Source organism: Apodemus sylvaticus, chromosome 3, assembly GCF_947179515.1.
Source record: "Apodemus sylvaticus chromosome 3, mApoSyl1.1, whole genome shotgun sequence".
NCBI classification, from domain to species: Eukaryota; Metazoa; Chordata; class Mammalia; order Rodentia; family Muridae; genus Apodemus; species Apodemus sylvaticus.
This window is the reverse complement of record NC_067474.1, coordinates 86,040,249-86,060,644: the sequence shown is the minus strand read 5'-3', so window position 1 is coordinate 86,060,644 and position 20,396 is coordinate 86,040,249. Positions and strand designations below refer to the sequence as shown.

The following is a 20,396-nucleotide window of genomic DNA, read 5'->3' as shown; positions in this document are numbered from 1 at the left end:
CTCTAACCCTCTGAAACCACATGCACAAATAAACCCTTCTATCTTATAAAATGCCTTGGGTCATGGTGTTCTATTACAGCAATAGAAAAGTAACAGGAATGAGTCAGGACTTTAGCTGGGGGAGGAGGAGGGCAATATGGAGGAAAAAAAAAGAGGAAGATATTTATATCAGTTACTTTTCTGTTACAGTGACAATGTACTATGACTTCATAGAAGGAAGTGTGATCTGGACCAGGGGGTCATTTTTCAGTGACAAGTTTCTAAGGGGCAGGGTTGGGGAAGAGATAATAAAGAATATAAGAAAGTTGTGACAAGGTCTTGCATGATATGAAGGCTTATACCGAGCAAGTTTATTAAGAGATATTTATATAGTTTTCAGGAAAAAAAATGGGACCAACTCACAGCTAATCAAGCTAATGCTTTGCAAAAGGTTCTTAACTGCATCACCAAATCAAGAACACAGTGGGTTTGGAACTGATAACCTCATTCTCATCAGAAGGAAACTTCAGGTTTCAGGAACCTTAACTTCTTTGAAGCCCTGCCTGGCTCCAGCCACATCCACAACCCTGTCAGGTCTGCCTCTGTGCAAGAACATCGATGCAGCATTCTCTTTGTACTTCATCATGATCTGAGAAACTCTAGGATTAGCCTTGCTCCAAACAGAAAGGTTTATTCGGTTCCAGAGAGTAAGAGTCTGTCCTGGCTGCAGAGCATGGCGGCAAGCAGCAGACAGTAGCTTAGAGAATGAGCTGAGGTCTGATGTTTGAACATTTGGAAAGGGTGGGTGGATTTGAAACAGTAAAATTGTTCTCCAATGACATACTTTCTCCAGCAAGACCACACCTCTTAAACCTACTCAAATAGTGCCACCAACTGGGGACCAAGTATTCAAATAGCTGATCCTATGGGGAACTTTTTATTCAAACCATTACACAGAACGACATAAGTAAGTTCACCCCTAGTGTTTATAACCTTCTCAGACATGGGTCTTTGACCATGTGCACAACTCTTTGAACACTTAATCCCTACTTGGTAGAGCTGTCTGAGTAGGTTTAGGGCACAGATTTTCTTATTAAAGGTGGGTCTCAGGTCTGATCACAAATCAGATGGTGATTTCCCTGAAGCAGTTGTGCTGTTGTTTCACCCGTAAGCATCTCCAGTGAGCAAGTTAGTTGGGATTGTAGAACATAAGGGATAAAGCTGGGGAAGACTATTGTTGACTTTTCTTCCCCAGCTGCTAGAATAGAGACTTTTTATGTGTAACATATACATATATACATACATACATACACACACATACATACATATATATATATGTATGTACACACACATATTTACACACACACACACACACACACACACACACACAAACACACACATCATGAGGAAACTTTCAGGTTAGTTCTAGCATCTGTAACCAAGATGTGAGATGTCTTCAGCAATAGGATCTCCCAGTTGTGGTTAGCAACCAGAAGCAATCATCATAACCTACAGAATTTGAGGGATTCCTGTGGTATCACATCTCTTTGGAGGACTGGGCATTTTACTACTGTAATGAACTGTAAGGTCACCTTCAGACAGTTTGGAGTACCTCTGTTCTTGAATTGCTTTTATTTTCTTCATTTGTTTTTACAGTCCTTATTTAAGTCATTGTTCATATTCTCCTTCATATTCTTGAACTTTTTGCCATTTCCATTTTTAGTTTTTTGTTGAAAAATTTTTATGCAATGTACTTTGATTATTTCCACTTTCCTAATTGCTCAAAGATATTCTCTACCTCCCTACTTATCCAAACTTATGTTCTTTCTATCTTTAAAAAAAAGGAGAAGAGAAACAAAAACATCAAGGAAAAAAATAACAGAGAGGAAGCCACACAATGAAAATCAAACAAAGCACTCCTAAGATGAAAAAAAAAATGAAAACAAAGTAAAATGAAAAGGCTACAAAAATACCAACAAGTTCATTTTTCTTTGATCAACTACTCTTGGTCATGGGGCCTTGCCCTGAATATTGTAATAAGCTCTTTGCCAATGGGTATCAAATTGTAGATAGCTGTTTGTTTAGAGGTTGGATCCTGTGCCCACTTATCCCTTTCAGTGGTGGAATCTTGTCGAAATTGAACCTTTGTAGGCCTTGTGCATGGTGCCAGTTTTGGAGTTCATGTGTGCATTGCTCCTGTGGTGTCCAGAAGACACTGCTCACATGGCTCCTATTTCTGGCTCTTCCTTTTATTTTTTTCTGCCTCCTCTTCTGCATAACTCTCTGGTCTTGAAGGATTTGATGAAAACATCTCATTTGGAATGGAGTGCTCTAAAGTCAGTCACTCAGGACATTGTCTACTTGTGGGTCTCTGTGTTAATTCTCATGTACTGTAAGAAGAATCTTCTCTGATGTGTCTTGGTTGATGCATTGATTTATGGGTATAGCAGTATGTCATTATGAGTTATTTTATTGCTGTGCACCTTAACAGAGTAATTATAGCAGTAAGTTTTCCACTAGGTCCCAGCTAATCTATCTAGTCTCAAATTCTTGGCCACATAGCAATGTCACTATGGGTTTCATATTACTGAGTGGACCTTAAGTCTAATAATAAAAGTGGTTGTGCTACTATTCCACTAATATGTCTTGAAGACAGGTAGTAGGCCATAGGACTTGTAGCTGGGTGATACTGATAATTATTTCTCTCCTCTAGCACTGTACAGTATATTCCAGTCCCATGAATGTAAGTCAGTAGGGGTGATGTTTCTAGTTAGGTACCAAATTGACTCTGTTTTTTTGAACATCTTTATAGTTACTGTATTGTCATCCTTGTTTTATGTATTATCAAGAAGTTGATTTCCTCAGAGAATATTACAACAAAGTTGCTGATTTCTGGAGGAGACATGTTGTCTTGTTTATTCATGTTGTTGGACATTTTTTGGGATGGGGTTTAGGTATCTAGAATATGGACCCTGGTAATGTTTTCTGGTCTGGATATCTAGTCTCTTATATGTTTAGTGCTTCTTAGGATTTTTGTTTGTTGTTACTCACCTTGTCAGTCAGCAATGAGCTTGGCTACACTTCTTTGTGCTCCTTGTGGGTCACATGCTTCCAGCCACCTGCCCAGGGAACTCTGGATTCACAGATGAAAGGCATACACACATTAGCTTATTTTTGAAATGTCTTGGCTAACTCAATGACCAGGCACTCCTAAACTTTCCCCTGCTGCCTTAGGTTCAGTTAGAGAAGTGACCAGTGGCCACTTACCTGAATTCTCACATGGCTGGTTGGCTTTCTCTTCTGCAGCTCCTATGACCCATCTTTCTTCCCTGACTCCTAACAATCTCCTTTTTCTCTTCACTGTGTCCTAGCCCACACAACTCTAAGGGTCCCGTCTATGTCCCTTTGCCTAGTCATTGGCCACTGGTTTCTTTATTGATTTATCAAAAACCAATTGTGGAGAGGGACCTTTAGTGTTTGGATATGCAGATTCCCAGTTGAATCAAAGCATTAGAACCAGTCTCCAATATGGTCCAACAAAGTGGTGCTTGCTGTTTAGACTTGGGGTCACTGTGTATTAGTGTCAGAAGTGGTCTCAGTATGGCTAGGAAGAGGGGGCAAACCTTAGCCTAGGAGTGTTGGACTTTCTGATTCTCAGCAAATGAGAGGTTTCAACTGGATGCCAAAATGAGTCTCCTTTTCATTCCCATGCCTCAATATTTTTCCATTTTTCTATCCTGCTTCTGCCTCAGAACATGTCTGCATACTTCTATAACCAGAATGCTCAAACAGTGACACACTAAATGAAAAAGACATGCCATAAGGAAGCCATGTTAGTTGCTTAACAATCAAATTTCAGTATTCTAAGAACCAGTAGGTGTTTGAGAGAAAATGAAAATATAGGATTTTGATATTTTCTTTCCTTAAGGTAAAGATAGATTGAAGGAAAGAAGTGTTGGGTTGTGGCCACTTAGCTGTGTTTTCAACACCAGAGTGAGCACACAAGTGTCGGAGAGAGCCCAGGGAAGGCAAGTGTCAGGCTCTGTCCACTTGAAAACTGTGGCTCGAGAGGTATCATCCAGTGTGGCTTTCATCCAGAGACTGCTATATACAGCTATCCGTAGCCTACTCAGATATAGACTCAGATATAAAGGCTTGAAGTAAGGCTTCCGGTGCAGTTGATTGATTCTGAGTGAAAATTTGAGGGTTTTGTGTTAATGTAAAAGGAAAGGGCAGCACCTCTTACCTGCAAGGTAAAGTGAGGTAACTTTACGTTAAAGGTTGCAAGTATTATTCACATTGGTATAGTGGCTAAAATTAAAATAGGAGTCTTAGAAAATGAGAGTGTGTTGAATAACATTCAACAGAAACTGAAGTTTCAGTCCAGTTTCTGTAGTTTATGTAACTCTAAGAAGCTAAATTTGTTCATGTGTAGTTTTGCTCCAGACAGTGTACAGTGACTTACACTACTGGAGTTTTTAAGGAGAAGCAAAAAATGTATATGAATATATAAATGTATATATCGCCTAGATCATTCTGGCTTAGTGAGAGTCTGGTTGATTTCAAAGACCTAACTTGCTATGGGGCTGTTTCAAACTTCTTGAAACTGGTGGAAGGCTGGAGACTGGAAAGGAGACTTGGAGGAGATGAAGGTCAGGAAGTAGTGTGATCCTGTTTTATCTGGGAGTTAGTACTTTGTGCTCAAGGCCTTGGCTAGTCACTTGAGGCCTGTCCCTCTACCACTGGGGAATAATTCAGTTTATTCAAAACCTCTTGATTAAGAGATACAGAAATAATGTTTATGTGCTGTCACAGTGGCAAGACACTGAACATAAAGATAGTTAATATATTTTAAATTATATAATTTTATTGGAATAATGTTTTCTAGTCTAACAAATTGCTTTTATTATAGGTAGTTTTATAAAATGGTACTATTCAAAATGCTTTCTAAATAACATTGCTTTTGAGATACATAAAGTTATCTAGGGCAGTGCAGGTATGTGTCCTCCCAGCTCCTCAGGACTGAAGTATCACAGCCATGTGGACTCTGGCCACCCTTCACCATGCTTGTGTCACATTCGCCTTGGAGAAGCGCTTTCTTCACTGTGATCCTGTTCTGTTGTGCCGTATTCATAGTCTTGCTTTCAGTGTTGATAGGTACATGGTTATGATTATTCTTGTTACTATGATTATTAAGTTAAAATTTGCAGATATTAGCAGTTGACTGTTCTCTGTAAATAAGATTGCTTTGGACTAAGAGAACAGAACATTCCTGTTAAAGTTCAATACTTTTTATTTTATTAAGAGATAAATGTTTTTGTTTGTTTTTCTTAGTCTGTTGGTGTTAGAAGGGTTTATTGCTGAATGTAAACATATTATCATTTAATTAAAACATGACTTGTAAATTTAAACAATCTGACAACTGACTGAATCACTGTAGACAGAGCTCTGACGACCGAGTTGCTCAGAGTCAGGAGAGTCTTTTCCTGCCCTCCGTGCTTGTTAGCTATAGTGTCTCAGCTTTTCTAGACACAATTTGAGCCCTGAAGGAGCTGTCTGTCTCCTTTTTTTTTTTTAAATCTGAGTCTAATTGTTTTATGAAAGAGGAGCAGGAAAACATAATATTTACATTGTGAAAATCAATATAAGTTTGAACTTACCCTTCGCATAAGTGCGAGTTCCAACATTCAATTCTATTGTCCCATAGTGGATGCAGGAACTGAAGCAAGGGAGGGTAGGAGTTGGCTCTTGCACATATAGCTGTAGTGGTGGAGATAGCATTGAAATCTGCCTACATTCTGATGCACGTCCTGCTCTCTGTTAATCCCTGATGTCAGAGACACTGGTGCCTTTTCTCAGCTTGCAGCACACTGCCTTCTGTTCTATTTTACTGTTTTTGTTGGCAAACTCCCAAATACTAAATGTCAGTGGTTTTGAATAGGAAGCCATTTGCATTTTGAATTGTTCCTTTTGTTTGAGTAAATCTAGCTAATTTTCTCATCTTCAAGGAACTCTCCTTATTAAAACTTTTGGGAGAATGAGGCACAAATAATTACTTAGGTATTTAAAATGTGTCCCTGCAACACATCTGGATTTTTAACTGTTAGAGATGTATTTAGGCAAGGCATCCTGACTTAGACCTTGATTCAATAATATCATGTGACTGTTCCTAGATTATTTAGCAGCAGAACAGAGCCAGGGTAGGTCAGGGAAGCCCAGGTCTGCCTGTTGGTATCTTCACATGCTCCAAGTACTTACTGCACCCAATCACACCTGCTCTGTACTGACTTATTGTCTCAGAACTTTTCAACTATGATGAGCTTATGTAGGATAGAACTTAGTCTGATTTTTTTCCCAGAATCTCAGGATAGCCCTGGAGAAGCATGGGTATGTTGATTTCCTGTGCTTGGATGTTAGGATTAGAGTATAAGATTTTTTTCTTTTGTGATATTCCTTAATTAGAATAATGAAGATAGATTTTTATCACTTAGTCTAGTGTAATTTTGTATGAGGATTCAGGATATGTACAATGTGTCTTTTCAATAAACAGTTTAGCCTTCTAGTGTAAGGCTGAATTTTCAGGAATTGTACCATGAGGGCCAGTTTTCTAAGGAACATTTCTGGTTATTCTGGGTCACTCTGTTCCTCTGTTTGGAACTGTGGTGTCTTTATTTGATTGTTCGGTAGGAGTGTCTTAAAACTAGGTGTGCATACATTTGCAGCAGGACCCCACAGTACACTATAGATACAAACACAAACATATGTCATCTAAGTGAAATGTTTGTTTTATAAAAAATATGTGAACTTTTGAAACATTTTAAATGCTTTATTTGATTTGATTTTTTTCCTTAAGAATCTTTGTTATCTTTCCCAACCTTGATGGTAATACTTGCAACTTAAAATACTAATATATTAGTATCATTTCAACATTTTAAGTTGTAATTTTTCATTGGCAATAAATCATTAATAGTATTTTTCATACAAATCATTGTTTAATTTTTTTTTTTGAACTTAAAAAGAAGTACAGGCTTAGGTATTATATATCTAAGACTCATCCACAGTTCATTGTGTCTTTTACCAGGTGCTCATTTGATACCTCAGGCATGCTTTAGGTTGCTTTCCTTGTTAATGGTTCTATTAGCACAGAAGTAGTATTTATTTATTTATTTATTTATTTATTGGTCTTGATAACACAAATCGCCTGGCTCTTAATCTTTACCTAATGTTTTTCAAGCCCATCGAAAAAGAACTCTCCACTTGTGAATGCATGTGTAACTGGCTCAGACCAGCTCCTGAGAGTGGTGAAGGTAGCATGCTGCTAGTGTCAGCAGTTACCTGACACCTTCATGGCATGCCTGCACCTGACACTGAGCTCTGTGCAGCAGTTGTGTATTCTCTGCTTCTTTAATCTTTGACATCAAGAGTGAGTGTCCTTGGGTAGGCAGATTACTGATACACTACTGGAACAAAAGAGTATCATGACATAAAGTCATGGCATCAGAACATTTGATGAATCCACAGACATTTTGCTTTGCCAGTTTTTTCTTTTTTCTTGCTGTGATGTGAAAACCTAGTTCCTGCCTAGAGAGAAACATTGAGCCAGATGAACTGAGTTAGACTCCCCTCCTCATTTTTTGGGGGGGGGTTCTTTTGAGACCATATCATATGGAAACAAGTCTAGGGCCTAAGTTATTACATAGCTCAGGATGGCCTTGGCTTTCCAATCCTACATTCAACTCTTGAGTTCTGGGAATACTGTTGTGTGCTGCCACATCCAGTTTGCGTGGTGCTAAGAACTGAACTCATGGCTTTGCTCCTTAGACAAGTCCCCAGTGTACAAAGTAGGGCAAATGGGGATACAGGTCATTCTGATATAATAGTTGATTGTGTAGCATATACATTTTCTATCAGTAGTTGATCTTTTATAATTAATCTATGTGTATATTTCACTACAAGTTAGCCCTGGAACTTTGCACTAAGCATGAATCAAACATAAAATGACAAAAGTGAATTTATGTCATTTTAGTTTGCTCCCATTTTAAACATTTACAGAAAGGGGCAGACCTGTTGAGGCTTCCGCAACTCAGAGTTTTATTGTTGTTCAGTTGCTGGTAAATAAGACTATGGAATGATTTCTCTGACAGATAGTATGTGTCTAGATTTCATATCCTGTTTGTCTAAATGATACAGGTAAAGGCATAATGGTCCTGCTGTGTGTTGAAAGTGTTTGGGACAATCTCAGAGAAGACATTTTTGTTGGTGCTTTATTATTATCTAATAACGTGGGTCATTCTTAAACCAGTATTTGTTCTCCCGCTATAATAGGAGGGGTGATGATAGGTTTTAGTATCTTATCTCATCATATAATGTGACTTACTGTTATGGCTTTATTAATAATGCTTAACTTAAACAGTTTTTTTGAATATCATGATTAGCCTCTCAATATATTGAGCAATTTAATTAGAAGAAAAAGTTACAAAGAATTTAAAGCAACGTGGACATATATTTTTAGCTATTCCTGATTAAGCAGCAGAATTAATACATAACTCATGTCATATAGTGTTTCAATGTTCTGGGATTAACTTTGAATCCCATGTATTCTGCCAAAGTGCAGGTATTTAACATAAATGAGAAGGGGTGGTGTATAAGTGGCTAATTATTATGTCGTTAGCACAAAACAGAATTTTAATTCTGCCATTCAGTGTCTGTGTCCTTGGATCCTATGCACTGCCCAGGCATTTCTAGTATCAAGCACCACAGTGAGTTTAAACAACAGGGAATTCTCTAATACTCTAGTACCAGGTTACCTGAAGGTGTTGCTTGTCCTTGTGCCTTTTTCTGGGTTTATAGCTGCCATCATCAATTATGTCTACACATGGTCTTCTCTCTGTATATCTGTGTCCAAATCGCTTCTTTTTATAAGTCCACTAGCAAGACCTAAGACCATCAGAAAATACAGATATTTACATTACAATTCATGACAGCACTAAAAGTATAGTTATAAAGTAGTAACAAAGATAATTTTACGGTTGGGGGTCACCACAACATGAACAATTATATTAAAGGGTTGCAGCATCTGGAAGGTTGAGTGAGAACCACTGAGCTAGAGTCTGAGGTCCTAATGGTAGGGTTTCATTGAATTTGGGACCATTAAGGTTATAATTTATCTTATGAGACTTTTATATTTGCCTTATTCACAAAATAAATTAATAGAAATACATTCTGGGGTTGTTGTGAACATTTCAACATATGATACACTCAAGTTTTGCAGCAGTTAATCTGGGATCTGGTGAGTATGATCTTTCCCACCATAGCCAAAGCCTCTTTTTATTGAAGGCTTGCTTCCTGGGACACCATTCATCAGAGACCATGAAGTTTGGCCTCCCTTCTGACACAAGTGGAGAGCCAGGCTTCCTGCTATTACCATAATCTCTGACTGTGTGGGAACAGTAGCAGAGTATCGGGACAGTAGCAGAGGACTTAAAAAAAAAAAAACAAACAAAGAACATTTATTCTAATTCTTCCTGCTTGCTTTTCTACCTTGCTGTTTTTCTGCTTATTGCAGATAATGGCGGCTTTGTAGAAAGGAAGTGGAAAAGAATTACCCCGTAGATGTAGATAAGCTTTATTGGAAGAATTACAGCATCACAGCCCGTGGTGGGAGGACAAGCATTCAGGTCCAGATAAGAATTTTATTGTAAGGCACAGCTCTCAGGGATAGTGTTGATCAGGTCAAGAAGGGACAGAGCCTTCAACTTTCCTCAGGTCTGAAGGACAAAGGAGAATTACAGCACAATGGGATCCTGAAAGGAAAGGCAGACCTTCAGAGCCAAGGAACAAAAGATTTCTTGCTCTCAAATGATTTCAAGGGTAAGCTGGGAGGTGGTTAAGTTCCATACCCTGTAGCCTAGCTTACATGTAAAAGTCACAAGACACCGATAAAGTAAGGTAATAATTCAAGCTTGTCTTGAGTTTAGGAGCAGATGGTCTGCACCTGCCCAAGGGAGGGAGTGAACTCTGTGAGAATTACAAGGTTACTGAAACACCTTCTCAGCACTGTCCAGAGAGTCTGTAACCTGACCCACCCTTCCTGCCCTCCCTCCTGCCCTTCACCCCTTTCAACCTTCAGTCTTTGTACTTCTATTTCTTCTTTTTAATTAAACAACAACAACTTGCTACATTCAGCTAGAATGGTCTTGATTAAACTCATTATCTTTCTGCATTAGCTTTTCAGGTTTTTTTCTGACCTCTGAGGATTTCAGACATGCACTGACACACAGATAAACATGGGCGTAACATACTCATACACATAACATAATATATCTAGAAGAAACATGAAAGCATATGCCCTTCACAGATTCTAAAGTAGATGGAGAGGATGATGTTTTGTATTTGAGTGATCTGTGATCATCAAATTGTTGTTCATAGGTACTGTTGATGGCTGTGTAAGCTTTTGAGCTTCTCAATTTCTTGCCCTCCCCAGAAGCGTTTCCAGTGTAATACATGTACATCAAGAATAACCTTTCCATATCGGGGTCAGGAGACAAGAGATATTTTTCATTGTTCAGGGAGTAACTATAAAATCACAGTGTCAGAACATCAAGCAGAAGAAATAAGCAAGTGCTGCTGCTGCTTTTTTCAGTAATGCAGTGTGCATGAAAAAGATTTAGTCTGTTGTGAGTACTAGCTGTCTCTAACATTTTTAACCCTGATGAAAACTGGCAATGTTTCTTTTGTGATGGTGTTGTGACAAGTTATTTCAGACCTAAGAAATTAAATAATTTTCAAATACCTGCTGTGTCTTTTAGTAGGTATAAATGTTACTTGCTTTAAAAAGGGGGGAGGTTGTGGAGAAAAAGGAACACTCTTCCACTGCTGGTGGGATTGTAAGCTGGTACAACCACTCTGGAAATCAGTCTGGTGGTTCCTCAGAAAACTGGGCATAATACTACCAGAGGACCCTGCTATGCCACTCTTGGGCATATACCCAGAGGATTCCCCAGCATGTAATAAGGATACATGCTCCGCTATGTTCATAGCAGCCCTATTTATAATAGCCGGAAGCTGGAAAGAACCCAAATGTCCCTCAGTGGAGGAATGGATACAGAAAATGTGGTGTATATACACAATGGAGTACTATTCAGCCATTAAAAACAATGAATTCATGAAATTCTTAGACAAATGGATGGAAAGGGAGAATGTCATCCTGAGTGAGGTAACCCAATCACATGAGAACACTCATGGTATGCACTTACTGATAAGTGGATATTAGCCTAGAAGCTTGGAATACCCAAGACACAATTCACATATCAAATGATGCCCAAGAAGTAGGAAGTATGGATCCTTGGGTCCTTTGTAGAGAGGGAAAAAATACCCACATAAGGAGATACAAAGACAAAAGCTTGAGCAGAGTCTGAGGGAAAGACCATCTAGAGACTGCCCTTCCCAGGGATGCATCCTGTATACAGTTACAAAGCCCAGACACTATTGTGGATGCTCACAAGTGCTGGATGACTGAATCTGGATATAGCTATCACCTGGGAGGCTCTCCTAGTGAGTGACAAATACAGAATGGGACACTATCAGTGAGCCATTGAAGCAAACACAGGGTCCCCAATGGGGGAGCTAGAGAAAGGACCCAAGGAGCTGAAGGGGTTTGCAGAGCCACAGGAGGAACAACATTATGAGCCACCCAGTACTCCCAGAACTCCCGGGGACAAAACCATCAACCAAAGAGTATACATGGAGTACCCATGACTTCAGACACATGGGCAGCAAAAGATGGTCTTCTTAGACACCAAAGGGAAAAGAGGCCTTTGGTCCTGGAAAGACTTGATGCTGCAGTGTAGAGGAATACCAGGACAGGGAAGTGGGGGAGGGTTGACTGGGGAAGGGGAAATGGCTTATGGGATTTTTGGGGAAGAGGGGAGCCAGGAAAGGGTAAATCATTTGAAATGTAAATAAAGAATATACCTAATTAAGAAAAAAAAAAAAGAAAAACCAAACCAAGATAACAAATCATTATGAACCATAAAAAAAAAAAATCCCTGTTACTATCATGCACTGTCACAGTCACAGTTCATGTTAAATTACAATATTCCTGATTCTCGAGGAAGGAGGAAGGATAGACTGTATCATCTCTGATGTACCATGCCAAAGTAGATAGTATACAGCCCATCTCTTGAGAAAAATGTTGGTGCTTGTAGACAGTTCAGTGATTATTAAATTCACACAGAGTATGTGTTTAAGCTGGGGTTACTATTGCTGTGATAAAATATCATGACCAAAGACAACTTGGGGAAGAAAAGGCTTATTTCACTCCTAGTTCCATATAACAGTTCACCATCAAGAGCAGTGAGGACAAGAACTCAAGATGGGCTGGAATCTGGAGGCAGGAGGAGATGCAGAAGCATTGGAGGGGGGGGTCTTACTTATTGGCACATTCCCCATGGCTTGTTCAGCCCTCTTTCTTGTAGAACCTAGGACCATCTGGCCAGGGGTAGCTCTACCCATATCAGTCTAAAACTGTTCTGTAGTTCCATCTATAGCCTCATTCTACTGAGACATTTTCTCACCTGAGGTTCCCTCTTCTCTCCAGTGACTCTAGCTCATGTCTAATTGATATAAAACTAGCCATCACAGTATGTGTTTCTATAAAGACATAAATAGTTTCTTACTTAAAAAAAAAACATGCCCAGTTCCATGTAGGTCATTAGCTGCTGATTTCTGAGGCTACAACACCACTAGCTTGTCTAACCATGTCTTATCTTCTATCATGTAATGAGACAGATGACACCATTAGGCTGTGAATTGCTTAAGAATGGAGGCTGATTATAACAAAGCAAAACAAAACAAACTAGACAAACAAGAAACAAATGTAAAGTATTATCAGAGCAATGGAACTTGGCGTTTCATCCCTGACTCTGGGGAAGAAAAAGAATGGAATTGAGCTTGACGTATGGCTTTGAGTGTGCTTGGGAAACTTCTTAATTGGCGAGCACATCAAAGTGTAAGCAAATAAGTAGAATGGACAGGACTTGAAAACTCTGTGACCCTTAATGTCAGCCCTGTATGTCCTTCCAATTTGCCAGTCTTTATTGTAAGCTGTTAAAAGTAAATAGCTTTCCTGAGTTCCATGAGCCATTTTAGGAAACTATCAGATAAACTGGTGGGTATTTCATGGGAACCTCTGATGTACATCTGTTTAGTTAGAAAGAAGCCTCACTTGAACTGGTGCCTGGTATCTGAAGTGGAGCTGCAGTGTGGATCAAGCCCTTAGCCTGGGAGCTTGTGCCAACTTTCAGTAGTCATTAACTGAATGAAAATGTTGAACATCTAATTGGTGCCTGGAAAAAAAAGAAAATTAATCGGTATGAGAAAACTCCAAACATTTAGGGTTTGAAACCCTAGAGGAAAGAAAATGTATGAATGTATCCACAAAAGTGGACTTGTTTGAGCGATTTTCACTGACCACAAAATAATAGGTATATCTATTCTTCAAAGTTTAAGGATTAATACATATCTTGTTAGAGACTGTGGAAACACAGAATTTCATAATTAGTTTAACTTTCTCTGAAGTTCTTTTTAAAATTAAATTAATAAAATTTATTTTAAAATATAAAACTCAAAATTGATCTTTTTTAACTCATCAAAATAATTTATTTTATAAATTATAAAACAATTTATAATAGTTAAATGTCTCTTAAATATTCATGATATCTTCTGAAACTAAAAGTTGTATGCACTCAACCAGTTTTTAAAATCTATTTTCTGAAGTTCTTTACAATTCTATTTTTAACAAATACAGTGATGACCTTTCAAAGTTGTTCCCACTGCCCTTCCACTGGTGTTCCAAGTAGCCATCTTCCCACATGGGAAACACTACCGACTCTGCCTTGTTCTCTTCCTTCTGGGTCAGTCTATGGATTTTTATACCTTTCTTGTTTCTTTTTTAGTTGTCTTTCTCTTCCCTATATATTTTTTGTTGTAGTTTTAAACTGATACCATTTAATTTTCATATATTTGGCAGAAAAGAACAAGTTAGTATCCTGTACCAGAACATCAACCTTGTGGAGCCAAGACTAATCCAACCATATGAACGTGTGATAAGGAACTTTCTCCGTGAGATCAAACTCCAGAGCACAGAAATGGAAAATTTGGCCATTGCAGTGAAGAGGTATCAAACCACTTCCTTCCTAAGGACACATAGGGTCCTTTAACTTGTTCTGTGACCTGGGTGGCAAAGGGAATGAATGGCACAATCTTATTATAATGCAACTTTAGGAATCTAGAACACTCTAGAATCTTCCACACAGGGTAAGTTTTGTCAGGTAGTAATTGCCTGGTTAAACAGCAGTCCGTTGGTAGATCATTGCCATCCTATGATGTCAACTCCTCAGAACTGATGAGTCCATCCTGAAAAATTCAGAATGTTTTTTTTTTTTTATCCAGCTACTTGACATAAACAGATGCTAGGGCCTTATCCTGACACCCAGTTCACTGAGGAAGGCAGTGAAGTGGGGTATGGAGTTCGTGATCAGGGCCAAAGCTGTTTTACCTTTGGAAATTCTTCTGTGGTGATTACATAGCCAAAAGCTCCTCACTTCTGCCAAGTCTCTTGTCTTCTTTAACTCTTTGCTATTCTGTGACTGAAAGCTGCTGGCTTCTGGTGATTTGATTCTTGCTGACAGTAGCAGGGGATTAAGAAAAAAAGGCTTAATTACTTGAACTCTTTTCTCTCTGGCTCAGGGTTCCTCTCTGGACAGAGGAGAGACTTGAAGGTCATTAACTCTTTGTGAGTCAGAGAAAAAAGAAAATGGAAGAAAGGGAGATGTTAAGCTTATACAGACTCACAGAGACAAACATAGTTGCACGTGTGTGTACACACACACACACACACACACACACACACACACACACACACATAAACACACACACTTTGGCAGGGCCTGAACACTTGTCTCATTAATTCTGCAAATGTTCATGCATGCTTACTCACATATACATATACTTATACACGTATGCTTGTATGTATATACAAGTAGACAGACATATATACAGTTGGTGAATGGGGCAGAGTCCCCAAAGCCACATTTTATTTCTTCTCTCTGGCAATTTATACCTTCTAGCCAAAAGTTCTTATAAAATTACCTCATAGATAAAATACAGAAGGATGCTAATAATAAGTTTAAAGTGGTGATTAGAAACCATTTGTGTGTGTGTGTGTGTGCGTGTGTGCGTGCGTGCGTGCGCGTGCAAGTGCACACATGAGAGAGAGAGAGACAGAGAGAGAGAGAGAGAGAGAGAGAGAAGAAACCATTCTTGAGAGTGTTCCTTCCACTTTAGTCTACAACTGTGAAGAATATATAATAGAAATAGGAAATTAGATCTAATTGTCTATTGCCATAAAGTTCTTTCCATTGTCTAGGTTTGTGACTCAGTTCTAACAGTATTTTCAGATTTTCTTACAGTCTCCCAGAAGCTTTCTGACTTTACTTACTGTTTGTTTCAGCCCAGTATTTAGTCTCTGTTAGTGTTTAATGCCATTTTACAGCCAGTCACATTGGCAACCTTAGTTTATGATATAGATGGATTGGGAAATATCATATACAGCATGTCTATAATGTGAAGCCTGACGTTGATGAGTTTTGAATTTCTCTTCAGTTTAGTCCAAGTATACAATGCATTTTTTAAATTTCAGAGCCCAGGACAAGGCAGCCATTCAGCTAAGTGAGCTGGAAGAGGAAATGGATCAGAGGATTCAAGCTGTGGAAAACGAGACCCGAAAAGATGTGAGTTTGTGTTGTGCATTGGCCATTTACTTATTTGGCGGACTTTTGGCGAGTACCTTTTCTTGTGGCACTATGAGCACTTCTCTTGGTGCTAAGGTGTTGGGGACAGCAGGCCTTACTATTTAGTACTCTATGTAAGAGTATCAATGTTCTGGATTTTTGAGCAGGGAATAATTTTATTTTTTATAACCGTAAGTGTTTTGTGCTCATGAATTAAAGAGGTACAAAGATGATAAATAACCAAGTAAGTGAAGGATGCCCCCCATGGCATGGAATGAGGGTCCAGTGAGTGGGAAAGGTGTCAGCTTTCATGGAAAGGCAGAGGCCTCTTGGAGAAGAATGTCATGGAGTGGGGGACTGGCTTTGATGAGGTGACCGAAGATCTATTTTTATATTGGCCTGTCGTGCTTACTATTGGAGGAACTCTTAAGTTGAAAGCTTTATGCTGTCTCTAGTGATTTCCCTAGAAAGGTGTGTTTTTCAGTACAAAATGTATTCAGGCAGTTGATCTTTGTTGAAGATAGAAAATATATACATTTCTCTGAGTAAGTGATATTATGACTAACATTTTATTTTGATGCTGAGAGGCAATAAGAGTGCAGACCTGAGCTCTGGCCTCTGACACACTTAAGTCTACATCCTGAGTTCACCTTACCAAGGCCACGTGGTGATGGTAAAGTAATCTCTTGTCAGTCAATTTTACAGAACAATCCTGCCACCTACCAGCCGCAAGGAGGATTAATTATCCAGATGTATAGAATGTAATGAGAAATGTTGTCTGTGATAGGTACAACCATGGCTGTTAAGATTGTTTTTTCTCTTCCTTCCTTCCTTCCTTCCTTCCTTCCTTCCTTCCTTCCTTCCTTCCTTCCTTCCTTCCTTCCTTCCTTCCTTCCTTCCTTCTTTCCTTCCTTTCAGAGAATTTACCTTACTTGTCTTTACTACATACTTAGATCCCTTAAGATATCTTTATTTGTTCTATCTCTTTTAATAAAAATATATTTATTAATTCTTTGAGAATATCATACAGTGTATTTGATCATCTTCATTTGTGATTGATCATCTTCAAAATTTACATTTACATACAGTCTAACTGGGTTTTGAAATAGTAAATTCATTTTTTGCCCTTCCTTTAAAGCTCTCTACCACTGTTGTATCTGTACTTCCATTCATGGATCAAACAGTTTCTTAGTCACATATACACTATGACTAACTCTCCTTGCTTCCAGTGCGTCCCAAATCAATTGTGATAATGTGGATAACCACATGGCCCCTATCTCTTATAATTTCATGCTTTACTAATGATGGTATCTTTGCATTTTCCTGGCTTCACTCTAGAAGTAAAAAATGAAACTTATGTATAGCTTCTTTCTTTTATTGTTATCTGGCCAGTCAGTTTCTAGGCACGTAAACCCTGAGATGTTTTAGCATGGCAGTCAAGGACTTTTCTGCCAGCTGAATATTTTGGCACTGGGAAGAACTGTGTTTGCCAGCCCTTCCCAGTACCAACCTCATACCTTTAATCGTGTTTTCTCTGGATTCACACATGCTGGCTCAGTGGAGGCTTTCCTTAGGTTCCGGCAGTCACCATGATGTTTTTTCTGTTTCCCGGATGTACACCCTGTGTACCTGCCTCCCAGGGCCATCACTCCACTGCTTGTGAATCTGATTTTATTTCAACTGTTTTGTTTTTATCTTGGTGATTTTTTATTTATTATTTTTTTACTTTTTTGTATAGCACTGGCTGTCCTGGAACTCTGTATTCCAGGCTGGCCTTGAACTCAGAGTAATCTCTGGATTAACGGTTTAAGCCACTACTGTCCAGCTGCCTTGGTAATTTTTTTCAGACTTTTTTACTTTCCTAAATTCTGCAAAATTGAGTTTCCATCTTGTACCAATTTTCTGCATCTAGTTCTCTATCCAAGGGAATCTCTTTTCCCCATCACTTTTTTCATGTATATGAAATACACAGTTTTTCACTGTAACACCTTTACTGAATTACAATTTATGTTCAGTAAACTGTACTTATATAAATTAAAAGAATATGGTGTGTGCATGCGTGTGTGTGTGTGTGTGTGTGTGTGAGTGTGTGTGTGTGTGTGTGTGTGTGTGTGTGTGTAGTAAAACTGTCATTACAACTGAGATACTGCCTATTTTCTCATGCACACTCCTTTGTTATTTTGTCCATTTTACCATCTTTATCTTTGCCTGGCAACCACTCTTCATTTTTTTTTGTCACTGTAGACTTATTTGAAGTTTTAAAACTGTATATCAAAGGAATATTACAGGATGTCCTATAATAAAACCTGGGTTCTTTTACTCAGCATAATTATCGTGAGACTTAGCCATGTATCAGAAATCATATCATAGTAAAGTAGTAATTTTACAGTGTGTAATACGAAACAGTGTGTGTTCATAAATCTGTTAATATTTCAGTTCCCATCAGTTTTAAACTAGTACAAGATAGTGTGAGTACTCACGTATGAACATTTATAAAGGCAAATATAGATAATTTTTGTTGTTCTGGAGTAACCTGCCAAGGAACAAGTGTAAAAAAATTTGTGAGACCAGAATTGACTGTTTTTCTGGCATCATAGTTATGTATATAAGAGGTAAACACTCTCAGTTATCTCTGCTGAGTATCATTTATCTCTGCTGAGACTAGTCATTTAGTGTAAAACCTAGGGCTTACTGGGAGTTAGGAATTATTTTTCTTTTATAAAAGACAAGTTATTGGGTCAAATGAATAGCTAGCAATTAGGGACTGGTTATTTCCAGGTGGGAGATTTTTATTTTTATGTTTCGGTCTTTGCTTTTGATCAATGATGTCATTTTTATTAAGAAAATAAAAGACATAGTAGAAAAGCAACTATTTATATTTATCATTGAATACTTGATTGCCTTTTTCTTAATGTATTTCAGTGTTTTCTGAGATTTTTCTGCATTAAACATCAATATTTTTTTTTCTTTTCTTTTTTTTATTCGATATAATTCATTTACATTTCAAATGATTTCCCCTTTTCTAGCCCCCCCCACTCCCCGAAAGTCCCGTAAGCCCCTTTCTCTCCCCCTGTCCTCCCACCCACCCCTTCCCACTTCCCCGTTCTGGTTTTGCTGAATACTGCTTCACTGAGTCTTTCCAGAACAAACATCAATATTTTTAAATTACGTTTTACAAAAAGTTTAAAATGAAATGACATCATTTACCCCTTATTTTTTGTCTGTCATATTCCTACCAGGTCCTCAACCCTCATTTTCTCTCAAATTCATGGCCTCTTTCTCTTTGTTACTGGTACATACATGTACATAAATATATGCATAAATATGTGCATAAATGCAATATGCTGAGCCTGCTTAATTTTGCTTGTCTGTATATGATTTCTGGCCTGCCCACTTAGTATTAACAGTGAAAGAGTTAATCCCTGGGGAAGAGTAATTCTCTCCTCTCATAATTCCATAATTTTATTTGGAGGTAGGTACCCATGAGATTTCCCCCTCCTACTTTAGCATGCTTATTGGTGGTAGCTTCTCCGTCTTTCCAAGAGACACCCTTTCAGTAGATTTACTGGAATTTGTTCCAGTGCACACCTAAGACTTCCCGGCATTCTTCTGCTATCTAGTTTCACTGTTCTTGTTTAGGAGGATTTTGGTCAGTTTAGCTTGATACAAAATGCTTCACGCTAATGTGGGTTTGAGGACATTTACGAGCAGAAATGACTCATATAATGTCTTTTATTTTCCTTCTAGGAAAAACGCAAAGCTGAGGAAGCTCTCACGGACCTCAGACGTCAGTATGAAACAGAAGTAGGAGACTTACAGGTGACCATCAAAAGGTTAAAAAAGGTGTGTATGTGACATCTAGACATTCTAGAAAGAGCCTCAGTATCTCACTGTGCCTAAGACATTGAAACTGGAAAACATTTAGAATTATATTAAAATAGAAGAAAGAATGATATTTCTAAGTTGGTCCAACTCCTTGGGAGACTCATTTTTTTTTATTCGATATATTTTTTATTTACATTTCAAATGATTTCCCTTTTTCTAGCCCCCTACTCCCTGAAAGTCCCGTAAGCCCCCTTCTCTCCCTCTGTCCTCCCACCCACCCCTTCCCACTTCCCCATTCTGGTTTTGCCGAATACTGCTTCACTGAGTCTTTCCAGAACAAGGGGCCACTCCTCCTTTCTTCTTGTACCTCATTTGATGTGTGGATTATGTTTTGGGTATTCCAGTTTTCTAGGTTAATATCCACTAAAGGCCCATCTGACTTTTAACATGGGAATAATACGATGTATTATTCTTGAACAGTTATCATACCTGTTGCTTTAGTTTCCATTCACTAAGTGCTTTGAGTGAATCCTCTGTTTCTAGTAGAAAGTCTGTTTTTTAGTGAAACATTATCTGGATAGGTCGGGTATTCCTGTATTCCTGTTTCTACCTGACTTCAAGCTGTGTAATAGTTAATTAGGAAATATTAAGTGAAATAAAAAATGTTCTTTTATGTAGATAGATCCATGTCTAGCAGTCACCTGATCATTAAGAGGTAAGAAAGAAATTGTAGAAATATGAGCAAAAGCATGTTTAAGCACTGGCATTCTCCCTCTTGGTTTCAACGAATAGTGTTTTTGT

General features: G+C 38.4%; 1 protein-coding gene across 1 annotated transcript in view; it reads left to right on the top strand.

Annotated features, from left to right (window-relative positions):
* Window positions 1-20,396, top strand: part of Rasef (RAS and EF-hand domain containing) — a 64,346-nt gene that overhangs the window by 6,221 nt on the left and 37,729 nt on the right. The window contains exons 2-4 of the mRNA XM_052176668.1: window positions 14,009-14,155; window positions 15,680-15,770; window positions 19,518-19,613. Of these exons, the coding sequence (XP_052032628.1) occupies window positions 14,009-14,155; window positions 15,680-15,770; window positions 19,518-19,613 (334 nt within the window). The remainder of the gene's footprint in view (window positions 1-14,008; window positions 14,156-15,679; window positions 15,771-19,517; window positions 19,614-20,396) is intronic.